The 22,982-nt window shown below is 41.9% G+C and overlaps 1 protein-coding gene across 1 annotated transcript in view; it reads right to left on the bottom strand.

Moving 5' to 3' along the window:
- The window catches only part of LOC143284587 (scm-like with four MBT domains protein 1), a 46,929-nt gene extending 27,315 nt beyond the window's left edge, over positions 1-19,614 (bottom strand). The window contains 2 exon segments of the mRNA XM_076591407.1: positions 1,034-2,766; positions 19,532-19,614. Coding sequence (XP_076447522.1) covers positions 1,034-2,734 — 1,701 coding nt within the window. The 5' untranslated portion in view covers positions 2,735-2,766; positions 19,532-19,614.
- Between the last annotated feature and the right edge of the window lie 3,368 nt (positions 19,615-22,982).

Here is a 22,982-nt window from a genome sequence, read left to right as displayed (position 1 = left end):
ACACACACACACACACCTGAACACTGGGTTAAAACATACTCACTTTGTTTACACATATCCTATAATGCTTCCGACTCTACTGAATACAACTTACAAGAGAGAAAAAAAAGAAAAGAAAAGAAAGAAATTAATTTTCAAGTCCAACCGACACTATAGTGCAGCCAGCACAGTAATTCTCAGCATGTTTCTGGACCCTGCTGAACACAAAACAGGAGGGAGAAAAATCTCCAGCAGACTGGATTGCAGTAATTCTCAGCAGTCTTAATCAAATCAGACTGCCCAAGTCTTTTCCAGAACCAACATGCCCGACACATCTCATCTGCCCAGGGTAAAACAGCCGTTGCTTTACACTGTGCCTCCCCCCACCCCATCCCCCAACCTTTCCCCCACCACCACCCGCCCTTCTGTGAAGGACGTGGAGAGAAGATTACCATCCTTCGGAGTTTTTTGCTCTCTTTCATCAAACAGGTTTCTTCTGCAAATTTCCATTCAGATCACCTTTTCACTGAAATGATGATGGAGATAAATAATAAGGAGCTGGTAACTGGTGGAAACTGCTTATAACATATTCTGCAGCAGAAGTTCACTGCTTTTAATTAAAAATATTTTCATAAAAATTATTTTGTTTGTTTTAGTTCTGCTGCTTTGAGTATAACAAATCAATTATGACCCTTGACTTCTCTTCCATGATTGAGTTACTACAAGAGAACTACATCTGACATAAGCAGAAACTGGCATGATATAAAATAATGATAATTAAAGAGTAAATACTATATTGCACCCTCAAACCTACTGAGTTCATAGCAATTTCACAAGTTGGACACAAAGCACACAAGAACGAACACATGCACAAGTATGCAAGGAAGAAACAGATGTGAATCCACAGAATACACATGAAATTGAGTCCCTCGATTATACAGTATAGATGTAAATTGATACCACTATGAGAATGACTATGTCCTCAAGAATCACTGGGGACAACAGAGTACTGCTGTTGGATCTTCTTTTTACAACCCTCAAGACCACAACTCACCATGACCTCTTGCTTGATATCGTCCAGACAGGCATTGACCTCACTGACTCCCTCCATGGGCTGCTCCTCACACACACTGACTGCTGCCGCCGGTTCACAGCTCTCATCCACCGTGCACAACTCCATGTTCATATCACTGTCACCTTTCTTCTCTTCAACAGCATCTGCTGAATCAGATCCAGCATTCTCCACCCCTGTGTCTTTCCCTCTACATGGCTGTTCCACCTCTGGAGGTGGGGGCTCATCACAGGTGGATTCAGCAGGAGGGTGGGGTGGTTGTTGGTCAGTTGCAGGAGGTGGACTGTCTTTCTCCCCAGTCAGCGGCGGTGGCTGTGCAGGTATTTCTGAGCCAGGAGGAGTCTCCGCCATGTCCTGAGCCATCGTCGTGGCAGCACCCTGCTCTGTGGATGGACCTGCAGCCTCCCTCTGCTGTGCTGAACCCTTGGGGGGCTCTGTGTCCCGCCCTGTCTCCTGCTCTTCAGCACAGGCTGGGAGTTTCTCTGCAGAGTCTGACGGTCCAGAAGATTGTGACGCATTCTGCTGACCAACAGAGGTAGTGGTTTCCTGAGCAGTGTCCACCACTATGGGCTGTGTCTCTGACCCCTGCTGGCTGGAGGCGGAAGCACTCTCTTCTGCTTTGTTTGTAGCCACTGAGGGCTGCTGGGCTGCCTGCTGCCCCAAAGACACTGAGGGTTCTGGCGACTTACTGGCAGTGGTGGGCAGGGGGAGGTTCTGAGGGGGTTCTGCGGGCTGAGAGGTGGGCGGCAGCTCTGTGATGACAGGCCCCGTGGTGAGAGGGAAGGACAGGGACTGGGGGCTGATGGTGGGGATGGTCTGCAGGGGGGCGCTCTGCCCGGGGGAGGAGCTGCCCATCAGGGCCCCCTGCAGCACGGAGGGCTGGCTGCCCATGATGACGGAGGGCAGGGCGGGGAACTGGCCCAGGTTGGTGGACAGGAAGGGGGTAGGGGAGGCCCCGGCTGTGTTGGACATGCCCAGGAGGGCCTGGCCCAGGGGGAAGTTGAGGGACTGCGGCAGGGAGGCACACAGGGCTGGCTGCTGGCCCATCGACAGCGACTGCACCAGCTGCTGTGACAGGGGGGCGCCGGCGTTGAGCGGGATGGGGGTGGAGTTGAGGGGGATGGTGTTGGTGTTGAGGGGAATGCTGCTGGAGTTGAGGGGAATGGTGCTGGTATTCAGGGACACAGCGTTGCTGGTCAGCGCCGCAGCTGCCGCCATGGGGAAGCCCAGGGTCACTCCCAGAGCCGCTGTCTGGTTGGCAGCTGACACGGACGTCTGCGATGGCTGGGAGGGAAAGCAGAAGTTCTGCGGCAAGCTGACGATGCCGGTCATGGGCTGGGACGCCAGGAAGGGCTGTGAGGAGGGGCTCCCTGATGGAGCGTTCAACGTACTGAGGGTCTGGGCCGGAGGAGGGTTGAGAGCGGCCAGGGTGGGGTTTGTGGTGCTGAGCGTGTTGAGGGTCTGGGTGGGGTTGTTGAGAGCGTTAAGGGTGTTGAGGGTGTTAGCCGACAGGCTGAGGGTGTGGGTAGCCCCCAGAGATTGGGCGGGGGGCAGGGGGGAGGCCCCCAGGGGCTGGGTGGGGCTGGTGAGGGTGGAGAGGTTTGATGTGGTCAGGCTGAAGGTGGCGGGCCCCACGCCCAGTGACAGGGCCGGGGCAATGGTGGTCAACTTGTTGTTGGACATGGTGCTGGACGTCTGGCCTCCAAATCCTGTGTCTGAAAAACATGCCGCACACTTCTTGACCCTTCACCCATGACCATGCCGTGTCACTGTTAGTAGTATCACAGACACTGTACAATAATATCAATACTTATGCCCAACTGATAAAATACTCATACAAAGTTGACAATTGATAAAAAAAAATCATGCCTAATGTGATTCTACCCTCCCCTTCTCTTTTTTCGTTTTTTACCTGCTCTGAATGTTATCACGAAGAATTAGAATGTAGGGGTAAAATAAGTGTCTTGATTATGCATGCTCTTGAAACTTTTTCTATATTTCTCTTTTTAATGGAAGCTCTTTCCTTCATCACCCCCTGCCCCCACCCGCCACCGACTTCTCTCTTTTTTTCCACTCGGACATAGGCAAGCACCATTCTTTTACGCGCAATATGCTGAAGTACAAACACACACACACACGCATGCACACGCACACACACACACACTCACACACATACCAATCCCTCTCTCTCACACAAGCACTGGTACCAGTGACAGGCCAAATAATCACTCAGCAGGAGCTTTACCCCAGTGATCATGACCGGTGAGAGTTGACAAGGACCACAGAGAGCAACCCTTGACATCTGGTGCAGCCCTCAGGGCATGGGGGCAGGAAGCAACCCACATCAATACTTCATCAGTTCCTAACTGCACCACTGACTCCTACAATGAGATTAATTGAACAGGCTGCGCTAAGAGATTAATCTAACCCCCAGGTCTGAACGTTCACCATGGAACAGGTTACTCGGGACATCAAGTATGAGGGTGATACTGATAGCCTCTCTGCCTGAACGTACAGACAGTACTGGTGACCTGACCCACGCAGAATTGTAGCTGAACAAATCAAGCATAAGACTGACAGTGACATACTAAATTCAGAGAGACAGACTGACCAACCTTGACTAAACTCTGGGAGAGGAAGTCAGAGACTCTAGAAACAGAGCAGACCAACAAAACAAAGAGGGTAACAGAGAGACACAGCCACAGAGAGGCTAACAAAGCTCAAGGAAAGACAGAAACAGTAACAGAGACAGACAGACAAACAAAACTCTAAGAGAGGGAGACCGACGCAGACTGACGGACAAACAAAACTCAGAGAGAGGGAGACCGACAAACAAAATCACAGAACACGAGACAGGGAGACAGACAGAGAGACAGAACACGAGATAGGAAGACAGACAGAGAGGCAGACCAAGGAAACTCAGAGAAAGAGAGGAAGACAAAGACATGGAACGAGACTAATTCAAACTGGAACAACCTCAGGGGGGATATAATGGGGAGAGAGAGATAAAAGACAGTACACAAACAGATACTCTTTTCACATGGTTTACTAATATGAACTGATTAAGCAAAGGCGACAGGCCTACATAAACTGAAACAACCGAACACAGGAAAACAACTGACTGCTGTAAATTTAAACTAATTCTCTCTCTCTCTCTCTCTCTCTCTCACACACAAACTTACAAAGCGGGGAGAAATGAGACAAAGACAGAAACAGAGAAGAGACCAGTCTTGCACACTTAAATAAAATTGGTAAACTGCTGTACTTCTAAATGGACAGCAGAGTGACAGAGAAAAACTAGGACAGGAAAACAGGACAGAATCACCTTAGTTCATGCCCCCCCCCCCCTCCCCCCACACGCTCACACACACACACCATGTCAGTGCAATAAACTAAAACTGACATGGTAGAAGAATGACAGTGAGAGTCAGACTGAAGTGCTCCATGCACACACACACACGCACAGATCTGTATTTGTCAGTTACATGATACAAACAGCCAGTTTAAGGACACATTCCGCTGTGCTGAATAAATTGCAATCATCACACTGCCATTTTATCATCATCTAAACTTATGCCTGATATGCACACAATCACTCACAAAAAAGCCAGAAAATTCTCTCCTTCTTCACCATCTTAGAACCTCCAACAATCATTTACTGTCACCACATTCACTCCCAGCCTCAAACAATACACCTACTCTCAAAACAGAGCATGGCTGCCTAAACACCAAGGCAGAATTTAGTTTTCAGACAACAGATATGGTGCATACAGTCCATAAGACGCAGGGGTTAGATTTAAATTATAAAAAAAAAACACCAGTAATGACTTGTACGCCAAAAATTTCAGTACTGAATAAAGTCTTACAGTCACACTTAAAGGCTCACCTGCAGGAGTTGCAGACCCTGAACAAAGCACAAAAAGAAAGAACGTACACACCAACATGCATGCATGCGCACACACACGATTAACCCAATCCAAAACAACACATTACCAAATAATCAGAAAATAAAATGACAAGACTCCAAATCCCTGCACTACAACTAAACTGCACCTCACTAACCTTGTTCTTTCTTTTACCTTGTGTACCCTTTTTTTTTTTTTTTAATTGCTTTTTGACTTCTCCTACCCAAGACTCCTTCCCCCTCCCCGACACAAGAAACCACAAGGGCCGTCCCTTCACACTTCTGAGGAAAATCAATATGTTTCAATTATCTCCCTGTCCTGCTTGGTCTCCCCTGGGGGCCAACACTACTGCTGGGGTCAAGCAAACTCAATTTCCCTTTTGTAATTTGTTTCATGCGGGTCAATTTAACGAACGACGGCATGCCACATCTTCAACATCACCTGTTCATTGTAGCTGAAATCGGAAACTGTCATTCCATTACTGACAGTGGTGTCACTTTCGTCTGTACATCGTCACAAGAAGTGTAGCTCTGAATATGACTGGTGGAGTGTAGGGATACGAAGGCTCACAATATGTACTGTGAGGTTGAAAAAGTAAATCTATGTGTGTCTGTTCGTCTATTTGAAATATAGTGCGGGTGTACATGCATATGTGTGTGCAGATATGATTGCACAAGAACTGTTATCACAAGATTAAGAGTGTGTTTCTTTTCTCTGTGTGTGTGTGTGTGTGTTTGTGTGTGTGTGTGTGCGCGCGCGCATGCGCGTATGCATGTGCACATGTGTGCACTTACTCAAGCACAATGCGAGTGTAACACACAAGTTACTCAAGCTAATTTGAGTGTAGGTGTGTGAGAGTATATAAACACTGGTACACGGGTACAAATTCATGACAATAACCAGCAGAACTTTATGTGCCCACAGAATCTGTATAAACCCCTGGGAAATGTAATGTTAATGATGTTTCAAAAAGAAAAAAAGAAAAAGGAAAAAATCTGCAACACCAACAAAGTAAACAAAGTTTGTGACGTACCGGTTAAATCATTAAAAAAAAGTCATTAAATAAACCCAGTCATTCAGTCAATGAAGCTGTCTTGTTTTGTCTTCACACACACACACACACACAAACATGCACGCACAACACACACACACACACACACACAAAACCACTCCCAAAATAGATATTCTGTGTCCTTCATTCTAAATGGTTTCAGATACATAGAATACATACTGCTGTACATTTTCTGATTAATGCATCATCAAAGTTAAAGTCAGAAACACCATCAAAACACACACACACACATACACACACACACACACACACAAGATCTCAAAGTACTGCAGTGATAATAGCAGATTTTCCTATGTCACAGGCAAAACCACCATTGAGTGACAGAGCCAGCTACCTACATTACAGTGTTCAGCGTGGACAGCCTGACAGCTGAAGATGGTACCACTGCAGAAGTGCCCTGGACCAATGTCCTGCTGGTGATCAATACAGTCAGAGACACAGAGTGTGGACACAGAACTGTATTTGTGTACGTAATGAGGGCTGTGGAGTTCAGATTCATTCCGTTCTCTCCTCACCTCCATCACCTACCCACTGGGTTTTGATTAATTAAGCTGGGTCACAGCTGTGCTGGCCTGATACATTTTTATGGACAGGGTCTTGGCAACAGCACATGGTGGGATTTAAAATGGTTAAAAAATATGTATACAAAATTTAAAAAATAAAATAACTTCACATATAGTAATGAGTAAAGAATGGTAATAGATTATGGTGTCTTTTAAACAATTTTTTCCTTCTTTTTTTTTTTTTAAAACTGAATAACACTTTTTACCTAACATTGTAAAACAACATTGTAAAACATCACTTCCTTATTTATCTTTTTTTTTAACTGCTTTCCAGTCACACTTTGGCACACTCTACCACTTCCCAAAACATGTTGCTTATTTTCTTCACACACACACACACACACATTTTTCTACACACACACATACACACACACACACACAACTTTTCAACACACATACATGAGCCACTCTCAAACATACAACCATTTTTCATTTCAACCGGAAGACAATGTCCATTTCTAAATGACCCACCCTCCTGACATTAAATCAAATAGTGATGCACACTACCTGCTGACAACTTCCCATTTTGAACCTTTACCAAATAATCATGTGATTCAAATATCCCTGTTTCTTTGTGTTGCACACACAATTCCACAAAAGCAAATTCACCCAAACATGTGCTTGTGTCCAGCAAAAAAGAAAAACAAAAGAAAAACAGGATGTTCATAATCACACATGACACTTTCCTTTTAAATGGAAAAGGTGCAATAGAAATAACAACAGAAACCTTTGATTTCTTTCTTTTTATGATAAAGTGCAGTTGAAATAACAAACACTTTTCTTTCAAACAATAAAGCACGGAAAAAATAATGACAGTCTTTACTTTGAATTTAAATGAAAAAGTGCAGGAGAAAAAACGACACACTCTTCTTATAAATGATAAAGAGCATTACAAATACCAACAGACGTTTTTCGTTCAAAAAGTAAACCCAACAGGAAGAATCCACAGTTAGGAGCCTCTCTCACCATAAATCCAGATTGAAGTGGCAGCAGTGTTGTCATATGGCTCAAAAGGGTTTAAAAACATTGTGTTGCCTGCCTTCCTCCCTCTATCCTGATCAGCAAAAGCAGCAGGGCCAGACGTGGTCACCAACACACACCACCAGTGACGACGCAGCCGACAAATCTCTGCCACATAACGTGTCCTGCCCACCCGTGGACTGACAAACGCAACCCAAAGCCTTCCGTGTCGCCCAGACAAAACTTTCACTTGACAGTGACATATCTTAACACAGATCCATGGCAACTGGGTCAAAGCAATTGTCTGCAGTCTACCACCACCACCACTAGCCCAGTGAAGCAGCGGCAGCCAGTTCCGGCATCAGCTCCTTCAAGTCAATAGTTGTGACATCAAACCCTAAAAACAGCACAGACAGCCAAACAGTGCCAGCAGTGATCAGAGGAAGAGCAGCAGCTGATCATGTGGGAAGGAAGCGGGGCCCCCGCCACAAGACATGCTGTTCAATAATCCACTGGCTCCCTGGCATAACTCCACACCCGGCAGCCTCCAGGCGCTTTCCACCAGCCGCACTCTTTCACACACACACAGTAAACTGCAGAGAGACAGACGCAGAGAGACAGCCAACTGCCTCAGACTATGGGGAGAGACAGAGACCCATCCAGGGGAGAGTGGTGGCAGGCACACAGGCAGGCAGCAGGCGTAGCAAGGAGGAGGGTCTATTCAAATGGTGAACTGAGGGGCGGATCAATACTCGGGCAGCCTGGGAGTTAGCCAGAGCTAATGGAAGGCAGGGCCTGCCGCCCCCGATCAATAGATAGAGCACAACCCCCCTTTCCTCCCCCCTTTCCTCCCCCCTGTCTCCAGGCCTGTCTGCCCCTCAGCCCTTACCCCCACCACCCCACCCCCTCCCTGCCTCTTCCCACATCTCATTAGTGAGTGGCAAACACAATTTTCAGGGGAGGGGAAACTCTGGATGAAGAAGATCGGTTTTTAAAAACAATTTCATCTCGTGCTGCCTGTCTGTGAGAGATTAGAATGAAAATACAGTTTGTTAAAACTCCCTCTCTTTGTACTGTGCCCCCCCCCCCCAAACCCCTCCACTCTCTCTCTCTCTCGCACACAAACACACATGCAAATATTTATGCACTCAATTTACCCCCTTTAATTCTACAGTCAATAACTCCTACACAATTAAAAGTTATATACTTTTAACTGCACTTGTTTAATGTGTCCTACTTCAAGCAAAACCAACATGACATTTTCTTTTTACAAATAAAATGTACAGTTTATCAATGCAACAGCCCACATAACAACTAGTACTACTGTTTTGTGTTCACCATTGCATAGATGTGTGTGTGTGTGTGTGTGTGTGTGTGTGTGTGTGTGTGTGTATAGATAGATATATATATATAAGAACAACAACAACCTATGATCAGTATGTTTACAAATTCTTTTTTAAAACCCATCTGATTTTTTGAACGGGAAACCACTATTCTAGCAATGAATTATGGGAAAGAAAGTGTTGATTGTCGTTGTTTCTATACTTTAAATAAAAAATTATGAAACAAAATATCACCATGTATATGACTTCTCAGAGAATATAATCATAATGCTGTCATTGTTTTGATTTTAAGAACTATAGGCAAATAATTGTGTTTTCAAATCCTAACAGCACTTCTTCCATCATTCTATGTAACTGGTTATTTTAATCTCTTCAACATCAGACGATCAATTCAGCTGCAACTGGCTATGTGGCAGCCAGCACACTTCACACACACTCATCTTTTACATCATGAGCTTTGGTGATCCTTCTTCTCTGGCTAGGAAGTAGGCAATATTTGTGTGTCATCACCCACCAAGTCAGACGGATCTTTCTACTTTTTTTTTTCTTCTTCTTTCTTTCTTTTTTCTTTTTTTTTTTTTTTTTTTTACAATGAGTTTTGCTTGCTGATTTCAATAAACTAAAGGCAATAAATTTCTCTGTGTGCGTGTGTGTGTGTGTGTGTGTGTGTCCCTATGCGCATACATTCATGTGCACATACACTGATATAGAACGCATGATTTCCTAAAAGCTCATGTGCAATTCTTTCAACTTAGTGTCATTGCGGGTGTCACTGTGAATGCTGGTGGCATAAATTTGCATAAACACATACATGAGTGCCACCTCTCCTGTGTGCGCATCTCTTTCTCCCTCCCTCTGACTCTTGTCCCCTCTTGTCTCCTTTTTATCCATTGTGCACCAGTGTGAATGCAGTCTTGCATAATTCTGCATAAGCACATGCATGCACATCACCTCTCTTTCTAGAAGTCCATCTCTCTTTACCACCACTGTCAATCTCCCTCTCACCCTTTCTCTCACTGTAACTTTCTCTGTAATTTCATGACACATCTTAAAACAATTACAAATACAATACATAAAAGCTGGCATTTTGCTACTTAAAAAAAAAAAAAAAAAAAACTGGAACAGTATCATACATCGGACCTAAAGTAAACTGCAAACTAATCATGTTTGTTTGTCTGAACAAAATCATTTGGTGATGACTGACCCCCAACCTCCCAATCACCATCACCCCCATTAGTCCCCCACACCCCACATCCCCTCCCTTTTCCTCAAGCCAGACTCAAGTTGACAGTGGGTTGTTTTTTTTACATCATACAGCTGGCACTGTCTTCATGCCAGAAGGTGAGACGACAAAACAGGTCATGTTTCCTCCCTTGTACAAGTATGTCATTTTGAAACTTGACACAGTAAATGGTCTCTATAGCACCCCAGGCAATCTGAAACTATTTGACTGGTGTGACAGCTGAGTAGTTAAGAGCAATGGACTTTCAGTCAGAGGTGTCTGGGTATCAGCACCTGGTAGGGGAACAGTGGAAATGTTTTTTTCCAATCTCCCTGGTCAACTGTGCTCCAGTCTGCCAGTGCCTAAACCACCTTTCTGTGTGTACACATGCAGAAGATAAAATACACATGTGAAAAGATCTCGTTATCTTTCTATACCAGCATATGTTCTGTAAGCATGAACATACTCTGCATAACCACCCCTGAAAATGGAGTATGGCTACCTACATCAGGGAGAATGGAGAAGCTGAAGCATAGTCTATGGATCTCAGTGAACAGTCCAAAAACACTTATGAAATATGCAATGCAACAAGACTGCCAACTCAATCGTCACATTTTTTCACCAGCACAATGTAACCCACTCCTGTTGGTAGCTGAGCCTTTATCCTCTCACACTAGTCACAGTCACACAGTGACACTTGGTCAGGAAGAACTGGGTTCAAACCCCTCACTGGACTAAAACACTGTTGTTGGTAGGAACCAACTTAATGTCCCACCACACTAACTGCTGAAAACATGAGTTTTCACATTTGAATATCATCATGTTTTTTGTGTGTGTTTTTTTTAATGCATAAAAAAGTAGGAGATCATGGCGGTGAGATGTAAGCTTAAGGTAAGTTGGGAGAAACATGACATAGGAAGAGTGGAATAAAAAAAAAAAATGAACATTTCAATTTGAATAAATGAAACTAAAAGTGCATTTAAAGATAATCACTTCACGGAATTTGTAAAACAGAAGTTGTTAATTCAGCGAGAGATGCAAATGATAATGAATGTAAAAAGAGAGAAACAGCAACATACAAAGTAGAAGTTTTCAGCTCCAGACAGCTCCTCACCACAGCCTAGTGTAACAATACAGGTTTCACTGAAGAGACTGGGTGTTCTCCATGACAAAACAAACCAGAAGATCCTTGGTAACAATCCTGCACCCAACATCCATGTTTTTTTAGAGAATGAAATCCAGTTTGCTGAAAGCAATATCAATTAATGACAACTATTTTGAGAGAAGAAGCCAGTCGATATATACAGTGCTCAATAAATAAAAATCAAGCCCTTCTGACTCACATGTGTTTACAATGTAAACTGTCAACTAACAAGCCAGATACATTGGTTTCACTTCCAGGGTTTGTGTGCATGTAATTTCAGCTTGCAGGCTTATCAACAGGCAACATGAATTATGTAATAAGCTTAGCTTACATGATAAATCATTCATCTTCCTCCTTTGAAGTCTTCTGAAGACAATTATCATGTATGATCCACAGACTTAAGCTTTAGAAAATAGTTCCTGTTCAGATGTTCTCTCTGAGTTAGTCTTAAGTTCAAACTCTCAAACCTTCCCTCTCTCTCTCTCCTTCCCTAAACTAATATCATTGCACACACTGCTTTGAAACAACACACACACACACACACACACACACACACACACACACACACACTCACTCACACATTGAGCTAATTTCAGAATTTTCTTCTGTAGAAATCAATTCCATATCTGATCTAAACTATTTGTATCAAATAAAATTAATATTTCAAGCATTATGATCATGATTCCAATCTGTTTTTGTTTTTTGTATGTTTGTTTTTTGTTTGTTTACTTGTTTTTAAATAAAACAAAATAACATGACAACTGGACTAGTTGAGGGAAAAAAAGTTCCTTCTTCTTCCAATAACACACACCATGCCGTTAACAAATACTCAAGAAACAAAAAACCGGAAAAAAAAAACTATTTAATATTTCTTCATTTTCCAGCAATCTGAAGGGGAAGAAAGTGTTTCCAGGGTGCATTATGCACTATACCCCCTGAGGCAGTGTTCATAAAGCTTTGTATGGTAGAGAAAGCACTCCAGAAATGCCATGGTAAGAGAAATCTTTCCATTAATACTTCATTCCCTCTTTCTCCAAATTACAGTCCAAGGTGAGAATGCACTCGGCAACTGTTTTTGTGGTCTGAGGAATCAATCAGTGGGGCTGTAAAATGGGATGAAAGTACGTATTGACACTGTGTGTGTGTGTGTGTGTGTGTGTGTGCGTGTGTGTGCCTGTGCGCGCATGTGTGTGCACATGACTTTTTTTTGTGAGTATGCTTGTGTGGATGACACTGTGAAATGGGTAAAAGCGCAACTGACAAAGTGTGTGTGTGCATGCATGTGGACATGCGCGTGCGTGTGTATGTGTGTGTGTGTGTATGTGTGTAAAAATGACATACAGTGGAACTGGTAAAACTTCAACTGACAACCTGTGTGTACATGTATGCATGCTTGCATGCCTCTGTGTGTGCATGTGAATAACACAGTGAGACTGAGAAAGTGCAACTGATAGCCTGCAGAGCATCGAGGATGAAAGATTGGGATGGGGGCTGGCATGGGTTGAGGGGATAGGAAAGGGAGTGGCAGGTGTGATGGGATCATGTTTACCAAAGCAAAGCATCATGTGAAATGAAAGACTTACATGAAGTTCATTATGTCCTGGAGAGAAAATGCTTTTTATAACTTTTTTTTTAATTATCTAATCAAAAATCTGATGAATAACTGGGACATGATTATAAAAAATAATTTTAAAAAAAGGACACAATATGAGTGAAAATTCTAAGTTTCTAGTCACCCAAGTTTGTGTCCATCGTAAACTGTCCTGAACATTGTGTAAGAAAGTGCTGTCAACCATAATCACTTCCGCAGAGAAATAATCCACTGATTAATAAAAAATAAAAAAGCAATATATAACAACAGCTAAAAATAGATACATAAAGAGCTTGTATTAATGAAATCCGACTGCTTTTAAGCTTGTAAACCTAAGTCTGCATCAATGCATTCATCATGAAAGCTGCCTGAATTAATAACACAATACCTACAAACTGACAAAGGCTATAGTGTATCTGTGTAGCCTAAAGGAAGGTCAGAATAGCACAATGCACAAAATACAAAAGGCAAGTAACTAATATAAAAGTAACTTTGATGTGTGTTCACAGCTGTTACAATGGCAATGCACAATTCCTTTTGAATCAATATCATTATTCATATTGTCAGCTATTCATAAATTTTGGCTTCTCGAAGGTAGGGCATTTTGATCGACTGGTTGATGTAAACTCAAGTCTGTACACATTCCATCTCATTCTCTTTAGATAAACCATACATTCACCTGCAAACTCTGAATGTGCAAATGATCATGCGTGTAAAACTAAAAGCCTTTTTTTTTCACTCTTCAGAGTGAATGTAAGAGTTGTAACCCATAAACACAGAAGAAAATTGTATAGAACCATGTGTTCCTTTAAGTTGTTTAAAATATTAAAAGACTGCACTTCATAACATATACTCTGAGATTACAAGCATAAAATACAGGTCAGTCACTCAGTGGTTAGGCAGCTGTTTTCATTTTGTTTTAAAATACCCTGAAACGCTCAACAGATAACCGTGTTTATTTCTGCTATTTACTGGTGTAGAATTAGGAGCGACTTGTTATCTCAAATGTCCCCAAAACAAAACGCACTGGAAGGGACAAGCAAATTCAAGAAGATTAAACAAAAGACAAGAGCTTGAATTATAATATCATACCAACAGCAGTCACACAGACCCCTATACCCAGCCCTCATCAAAAAACAACCACCAAAAAACATCAATAACAAAAACACACAGATACAGCTTTGACTAACATGATGGCCATCTCTCTACATCAAAGCTGGACTCAATCACAGTCCCAAAGAATCCACTGCACTATATCACGCGATCAATACTGGCCTTCAGTTTCACACTCACAAAGGTGGTTAATCACATGTTCATGGAAACTGCCCGAACTTCTCATTAGCCTTGGTTGCTATGGATTTTCTACTGGCACACACATCAGCGGCAGTGTCATGACATAAATTACCCTTGTTGGAGTGAGGGGAAAAAAAACTAACAAGGCCCCAGGGACTGAGAATGTGAGAGGAATCAAGAGTCACATAGCATGCATCCTTCAAAAGGATTAGCCCATGAAATATGTCAGCACTGTATTCATTAAAACTGGTCTTCCACCTCCACTATTACAGGCCATTATTATATGTTTCATCAGGATGTATTTCATTTCAGAAAATATGATTTCAGGCACACCCTTACTTTGGTGCTGCCTATAGCATCTAAATGTAACTCTCCAATCAGTGTGAATTTCGATAAAAGAAGGAGAAAGGGGTGAAAAGGAAAAGGAGGGAGAACAAAATCTAAGAGAGAGAGACAGAGACAGAGAGAGAGAAACAGGACACGCTGACACAGAGAGGTGGTGGGGACAGAAAGATCACTTTGTCTGTTCTGATCAATGCAAACCTTGGTAAAATTCAAGACAGGATGAGGATGCAAGAACCGCTGCCAATTTTTCACCCTTCAGCAATTAAGTGCAAGACCTGGCTTCTTCTCTCCCCCCCCCCCCACCCACCTGACCCCCCCCCCCCCTGCAACCTGCCACCCCCCCCCCCCTCTGAACCCCCACCCCCCTGCCTACCCCTCCTTTTTCTCTCCTGCACTTGGCTGCAGTTCATAGACCCATGCACATTAACCTGCATACACGTGTTCCTCACTGTTTGTTGGAAAGCCAGGCTGTAAAAGCAATGCTTGTACAATTGTTTAGCTTTTCATACTTCCACAACCTACCACATGTGTACTTGTGTAATATGGCCCAAAAAACTATGACCAAATTTTGATGTGTGTATTCATATGTAATTTTAAAATGTTAGTGGCTGAGAGTATCCTAAGGTCAGTCACTGCAGATTTCAACCAAACTATGTCTGTACATGTTTACATACATATATATATGATATACATATATATATATATAAATAATATATATATATATATATATTATTGTATTGTATTTCTCTTTTTGTCACAACATTCTCCATGTGAAATTCAGACTACTCTCCCCAGAGAGAGCGCGTCACTACACTACAGCGCCACGCTTGTCCTATCGAAGTGGATTTTTCTACAGAATTTTGCCAGGATCAACCCTTTTGTTGCCGTGGGTTCTTTTACATGCGCTATTAAAATATGTTGTAAGTCTCCTGAATTAGACAGTATTTCCAGATCATTAATGGCTTTTTTTTTTTTTTTTTTTTGGACAATAACTACACCATTGACGTGTTTACTGCATATGAATATTCTAAAGTGGATACTGAATAACTGGAATGAACATAAAAGAAAAACTGAATCAATTGTTTCTTTCAGTGTCAGATTGGTTTGTGCAGATTTATAAATGTTGCAGTTTCTCTGAGGCGATGTGAACATCTCCTTTAAGGCCGAATTAAAAGAATTTCTTAAACAAATTTCTTAAACAATCTAGATATGTCAAGAAAACAGGATTTAAATGGTGTTACCACTTCATATACGACAACATTTTTATCACACAAAAAAGACCCATAGCTTTGAAAAAAAAAAATCAAGTTGCAAGTTACACAAATACTGAAAATAGACACAAGTTAATTCAGAGTGCATGACTTCTGTTTCTAGTTCATGATCATACATGATACCAATGAAAACTGGGTATGCATGTGTGTGTGTGTGGGGGGGGGGGGTGAGGGGGTGTGTGCCTGTGTGCACATGCGTGCATGCTCGTGCATGCGCATGCATGCATCTGGTTTCAGCATGTGAGTGAGCGTGCTGTGTGTGGGGTGCAGGGTGTGGGGGAGAGGGGTTGGGAGGAGCAAGAAAAGTTAAAGAGGGAAAAAGAGAAGGTACTTAAGTGTAGAGGAAATTGACAGAGAGAGAAGAAGAGACACAAGACAAAATTCTTTATTTATGAGGATAATAGATAAGCTCTGCTGCACTCTTTCACATACAGTCCCTGCCCTGAACAGGGTCTACGCTGCTGACACAATGCTAAAGTTGTAAATATGGTGTTAATAGAAAGGCATGGGAAAAAAGAACATTAAACACACACACAAAAGAGAGAGGGAAGAAAAGAGAGAGAGAACAAACAGGCATATGTGCATGTGTTTTAAACAAAGGCTAATGTGGGCTGTGGTGAGGAGTCAGTGTTTTCGAGAGAGAGGGGGAAAAGAGAACCACACACTGATACAAACAGATGGCAAAAAAAAACAAGAGACAGAAGAACCACGCCCATGCTATACAGGTATTCATCTACGTCAAATTTTGCCTGTTGATCTGTGGATTCCCTATGTAACCAAAAGGCATCACAATAATGTGTATGTCGCTGTGTGTGTTCATACCTGCAATTTGTACTAATTGTAGTATTGTCTTAATGTAAAGATATGCATACATGTGTTGTTTTTTCATGTGCAGATGTATGTTATTGTGCACCATTGTATATGTGTTGTTTCATGTAAGGTGCTTAGAGCCCATTACATGGGGAGTTTGTGCCATATATACTATCTGATATTATTGTTATTATTATTATCTGGTTAAGGCATTACTTGGGTCCTTCATAAAACTTGTCATTTTGATTCTCCACTGAGTTTGCGCCATATAAGTACTATCTGATTTTTTTGTTATTATTATTATCTGGTTAGGGCATTACTTGGGTCCTTCGTAAAACTTGTCATTTTGATTCTCCACTGCCATGCTGAACAAGCATACAGACCTCTGCCTTATGAAAGCGAACAGCTGACACACAGTGACACTTCACTATTCAGCGAGTCATTCCAACATTCTATTTCGGATTTCCATAATCTACTGTCACAGGTCATATTTAACATCATAAATCTCATGAAGTGACTGATACATTCTGAGCTTTTGTGTCAGCAGAACAAAGAAATGATGTGACCATTTCTATATCTGAGGGGATATAAAACTGCACAGACCCCCACCCGCATCCCTAACAGAGACCAGCTAGATTCTTACACTCTGGTAAAAAAAAGAAAAAAGAAAAAAAAAAAAAGACTGAAGCAAGTCAGTGCTGTGCCAATGCCCCCAGCTTTCCCAAAATGTTTAAATGATTTAATCCTTTTTTATAATTCAAAGGTCTACAATGCTTTGCACACAATATTTTGCAACAGTAACCACTAACCAGATATACCACAATCGCAAAAGCTTTCCTTCAATTGGAAAGCCATCTTCCAATATGAAATTAATTCAATTATTACTTTTCAGGAATAAAATGACCTGTACTGGGTGTTGTGTTCATCAATTTCATATATCTTATGTGTGTACATATGTTGTATATATATATGTATGTTTTACTCTGAACATGATTTTGCACAAAATATTATATGTGTGCACGAGTGTGTGCATGCATGTGCACACATGCATGCATGCATGCATGCATACATGTGTGTGTATGTGTGTGTGTGTGTGTGTGTGTGTAAAAAAAGAACACATTAAAATATTTGCTGTACATTTGCAAAAAGAAAAAAATGTTTTTTCATAGTCCACATCTATAATTATCAAAATTTTTCAAAACAACAAATTTTCACAGCCTCATAATTTTTTTTAACCCATAAAACCAACCAAATTGCACTGTCTTGCTGCCAAGGACTGTGATGTCGACCCTGTCACTTAAAGTGAAACCACCTCACACCCACACCTTCTCTGCTCTCAAATTCAAAACAAATCTAATCTTTCTCTCTGTCAAGAAAAACCAAATCAAATAAAACTAACAAAACCAACAGAAACAATAATCTCAACAATTCTGAAATTATAATAACAATGAACTGCTCTGCACAAACAGCATGATCAAGTAAATATTTCCAACAAAACTGCCTTTTCCCAAACATAGTGATAAACACATATACACTTAATGCCTTGTGACTTACATAAAAATCACCCCCATACCCAAGAAATGTATCCAGTAAACTCATGGAAAATAGTTTAAAACTAACAAAATAGTTAGAAATTATTCTGACATTATCAAATTATAATTATATGAATGCAACACTCACTTACAAAATGTAGCTATTTGCTCTGCTGGTCACAGGTGTGTGTGTGTGTGTGTGTGTGTGTGTGTGTGTGTGAATCAGAATCAGAATAATTTTAATGTCAAGTAAACCTCAACACGGTTTATAAGACACGCATGCAAAGTTACATGAAACCACGCACAAAAACGCAAAACAAATATGTGTGTGTGTGTTTGTGTTCAAACTTCCTTTAAAGCTCTGTGTGTGTGTGTGTGTGTGTGTGTGTGTGTGTGTGTGTGTGTGTGTGTGTGTGTGTGTGTGTGTGAGTGTGAGTGAGTGAGTGTATGTGTGTGTGTGTCCAAACTTCCTTACATGATTCTGAATACTTTCTCTTAAAGTTATTTGTCCTTTTTTCTTCTTTTTTAACAAATGGTCCAGTGTAACATATCTCTCATATCATTTTTTAAAGCCATAAACACTTAACCAGTAAAAACAAATTAAAGTGTCTTCCTTAGAAAAAGAAAATTATTATTTTGGGTAATCTGACTTACCACATCATATCAAAATCACAATATAAAGTTTAGTTGTGTCATAACAGTAAAGTGGTACTTTTAAAACACGATTCTGATTTTTCTTTACTATAAATCATTATTTGATAATATATAAAATCAAACTTTTAAGTTTTAGTTACTGTAATCTTCCGAAATACATTATAAATAAACAACGGTCTATTTTTAGTATATGTATACATGTCCACTGTTTTCTAAATGGAAACGAATGGCCGCCATTTTGTCGAAGTCTTTAAATAAGATAAACAATGTCGAACGTGGGATTAAAACAAGTAAAACATCAAATCCGATCAAAGTAATTAAAATAAAACACGTGTACTGATTTGCTTGTTAAATATCACACCAAGTAAGTCTTAAAATAAGTTCATGGCGAATCCAATTCCAAAACATTTTTTTTTTTTTTCGAAGTTAAAATGCGTGCAACCTATCCACTGTGCACACTATCACCATCAACCCATGTTACACCAACTTCGTCAGAAAAGAAAACGCAAGATGCTTGTAACACATGACCATAAACATCTTCAAACTAAAATCTGAGCGCTGTCTTTCCATATGCAATGTAGTGATCGATCACACACTGGAAAAACTTAGTACTTTCATTATGCTGTCAACGAACCCTCGCCATCCATTTTGTTAGACAGACTACGATCTCACTAAGTTGAAAAGAAAAATTAGTAATACTCAACATATTACAGACAAAATACGTGAAAAGCTTCATAAACAATACTACTAACGTAAAATGGAAAGAAAAACTCACCAGGAATTAAGACAGTGAATATAAATTAAAATTTCATTCAGGAGGTCCTGCCGGTCCGCAAAGCATTAAACAAAATGGCAACCAACAGCTGACGCATGCGCAGTTGTTTCTTAAGTCCTCGTGACCAAGACGAAAGAGCTTCCCCAACGCGAAACCCAGAGCTCAGAAACTGGTTGAGATAGAAGAGTACAAAATCCTTCTTTTTTTTTTTTTTTTTTTTTTTTTAAATACATTCCTTTTGTAACCTCTATATCCCAACCATGATCTCAATATTCTTTTTATTTCAAATAATATTTGTTTTTAGTGAAGGGTCCACGTGTGTTAATGAAAATCCGCTCGCGCGTGTCCACATCAGTAATAATTAGTTTTCGTATTCGTATGTCTGTGGGACTGTTATAAATGTGTAGTTTCCTCAAAATATGTTATTCTCATTACATTTCTGTTCCAGTTGCCGTTCAACTGCTTCAGTAGTGGCCTATTGTGCCGGCGCGCAGCCACTAACTTAACTTGGCATGCACTGGCAGCGGCCACTTTAGTGTGCTCGGAGCCGTGTGCTTTTTATCATGAATCTTCTCTTCTAATTGCTTCCGACTTTTTTCTTCTTCTGTTTTTTAAAGTCATACACAGCCGGCTGACTGAAAAGAGAGACTGACTGGAGTTTTCGTACATCCGAGTCAGTTGACTTACTGAGATTTTTCAGTTCACTGAGGCTCACTTTACGACTCGAAAGTGGAGCTTTAGTTCTTATCCACGTCTGTGACGTAAGTTCAGCGTACTGAAGACATTCCGGTTTCGATCCAAGCGAGGTTTGTTCGAGAGAGAGAGAGAGAGAGAGAGGGTGCATGGGGAAAGGTATTTTTCCAGTTCATGCATGTATTCTGTAATGACCTTGAACTTTAACCAAAGCCGGCATTGACGTGAACGTGACGAGAACAAGAATCATTGGGGAAATTTACTTGTTCATGTCCCGTGATTGTGTACTAACTTGCTCGTGTGGGCTTTTTTGTTTGTTTAGATTTTGACATCCTCCTCCCTTTTTTTTCTCTCTCCTTTTTTATTGCATGGTGAGTGTAAAAGATAGCCTACATATGGGTTGTTTCACTGACTCCCCCGCCGCATATAATATAGGCTCAGTTCTTGCCATGCCTTGCCTCACTAGTCGCCTTGCCACGTCCTCTTCTCTCTGCAAAATCGACTCATGTCGATGTAAGTTCTACTATATTTCCACTTCGCCTTCGTCAACTGACCGGCACAAAGACGGGTTTCTACGTGCCCATCAATACTCCCTCGATCACTGATGACTCAGTGAGTGACTGATTGCAGGGTTGGCGGGGTGGCCGGCCGGGTGGGTGATCTTTTCCTTGGACTCCATGAACTGGATCCAGTTGATTTTTTTTTTTCTTCTTCTTCTTCTTCTTCTTCTTTTTTTTTTTTTTTTTTTTTTCCACTGACGTTCTTCTTGTTGTTCCTCGTATATTCTTTTATTTGATTGACAGGCTGGTAATGTTGCCTGACAGACTCGTTGGCTGCCTCAAACTGGTTGATTGGTCAGTTGAATGCTTGGTTCATCACCAGCGAACACGGCCGGGAAGCAATGGCCGGGTCTTTGTGTGTGGCCAGAGAGAGATAGATACCGGACGGTGGGAACGACCTTGCTGCGCGTCAGTGCACAGAGCCGGGAGAGGGAGAGGGAGTGGGTGTCAGGAGGGGACTGACTCGATCTTATCGGACACTTTAAAACCGGCTGTGAATAAGTCACATGCTATTGCCTCAGCGGCAGCGAACGAGTCACTATAGTATGTATTAACCTTTTCAGCCGTCAAACCCTGGATGATTTCATCCCCCAGCGGTCTCGATCGCCTCGAAAGCCTGCTGATCCAGTGCCAGCTACGCTGGACAGGACACGTTGTCCGCATGACAGACAGCAGGATCCCCAAGATGCTCTTGAATGGCCAGCTGAAGGAAGGCCACCGTGAACTTGGAAGACCCTGCAAGCGCTTCAACGGGACACCTTGAAGACCGGACAAACCTCAAAGCCTGTGACATAGTAGACATCGCTTCCTGGGAAAGTGATGTCCTTGACCACTCTCGCTGGAGGATCAGTGCTGTGCTCTAGTGGCATAAAGATGTTTGAAACCAAGAGAATGCTGGCCATTGAGGAGAAGCGTGAGCAACTGAGGAAGCAGGGCTCAACTTCTGGAGATGTTTTCCCTTGCAACACCTGTGCCGTGTGGGAAGTGCTGCGCATCCAGAATCGGCCTCTTATCCCATATGAGGACACACACCGACAGATAAGTCTGCCTGCCTTCTCATCCGTCGGTCCGACGGGAGACTCCATTATATATATATATATATATATATATATATATATATTATATTATATTATATTATATATAAATACGCATGCATGAATTTGAAATTAACTTTTAATCGAAAACTGATCAGAAATGAAAACGACAAACACAATACATGTTCATCATTGATTAAAAAAAAAAAAAAAAAAAATTACAAAATCCATTTCGCCGTGTAAAACATCTGGATGAAAACAGAAATTAGTGGTGAAAAGGAGGGACTCAGCCACCTCCAGCGTCTCTGTTTCACCTCAGTCATCCACCGGCGATGTTGCTGATGCCCGTGCGTCTGCTCGCTTCCAAGTTTGTGTTGCCGCGGCCGGGTGACATGTTCGTTATGCGGCTGTGAAGACAGCCGAGGATTCGACGGAGACACCGTTCTTCGATGCTTTGAAGCCGGCTTTCAGTTTTCTTGTTCCTTCTCCGGGTTTCCGAGGCATATAGTTGAACTGAACGGACATTTGATTTCAATGTAGATTTTCCGTTTGGTTGTGAGTACAGTGTGACTACGTGCTGGAAGGAAATTTAAGAGGCTAAAATGCGTGCGGAGATGGAAAAATATTTTCTTTTTTCTTTTTTTCTTTTTTTTAAAAAATTCCATCCCGAGTAAACGTGTTTCTTCTGTAGTATCCGTTCTCAAAAATGTTATTTTCATGAATGCAATTGAATGCGTGTATTGTGGGAATTAGTTTCAATCAGCTCTCGTGTCAGGTAACAGGATTGACAGTACCCGTGAGCTGTCGTGGAATACAATTTCTTTTGATGACACAGAATTCTCTCCCCTCGACGATTGTTTACTAGTTTTTGTGCCAGCAAGTATCCTAAACTTCTCAGCTCCAAGATTCTTGATCGCGAGCACACTTGGAGGAGTTAAAGCGGAAAGCGGCGAGGTGGAAGGAAGATTCTATCCTTATCTCGCGGCGAAGTTGCCCTGAAGGCTACCAAAGACATGTTTCTCACTCGCGAGCACGCTTGCGCGTCAGTGGCGAGGGCGAGGAGTCCATGCGCAACGAAACGACTGCGAGGCGGGAAGTATTATTTATGTTCAGTTTCCTCGCGGAAAAGTTGCTGTGATTCGGAAGGTTACCGGAGGTGCGTTT

This window comes from Babylonia areolata, chromosome 8 (genome assembly GCF_041734735.1).
Source record: "Babylonia areolata isolate BAREFJ2019XMU chromosome 8, ASM4173473v1, whole genome shotgun sequence".
NCBI lineage: Eukaryota > Metazoa > Mollusca > Gastropoda > Neogastropoda > Buccinidae > Babylonia > Babylonia areolata.
Note: the sequence above shows the minus strand (reverse complement) of the source record. Positions and strands in the feature narration are given on the sequence as shown.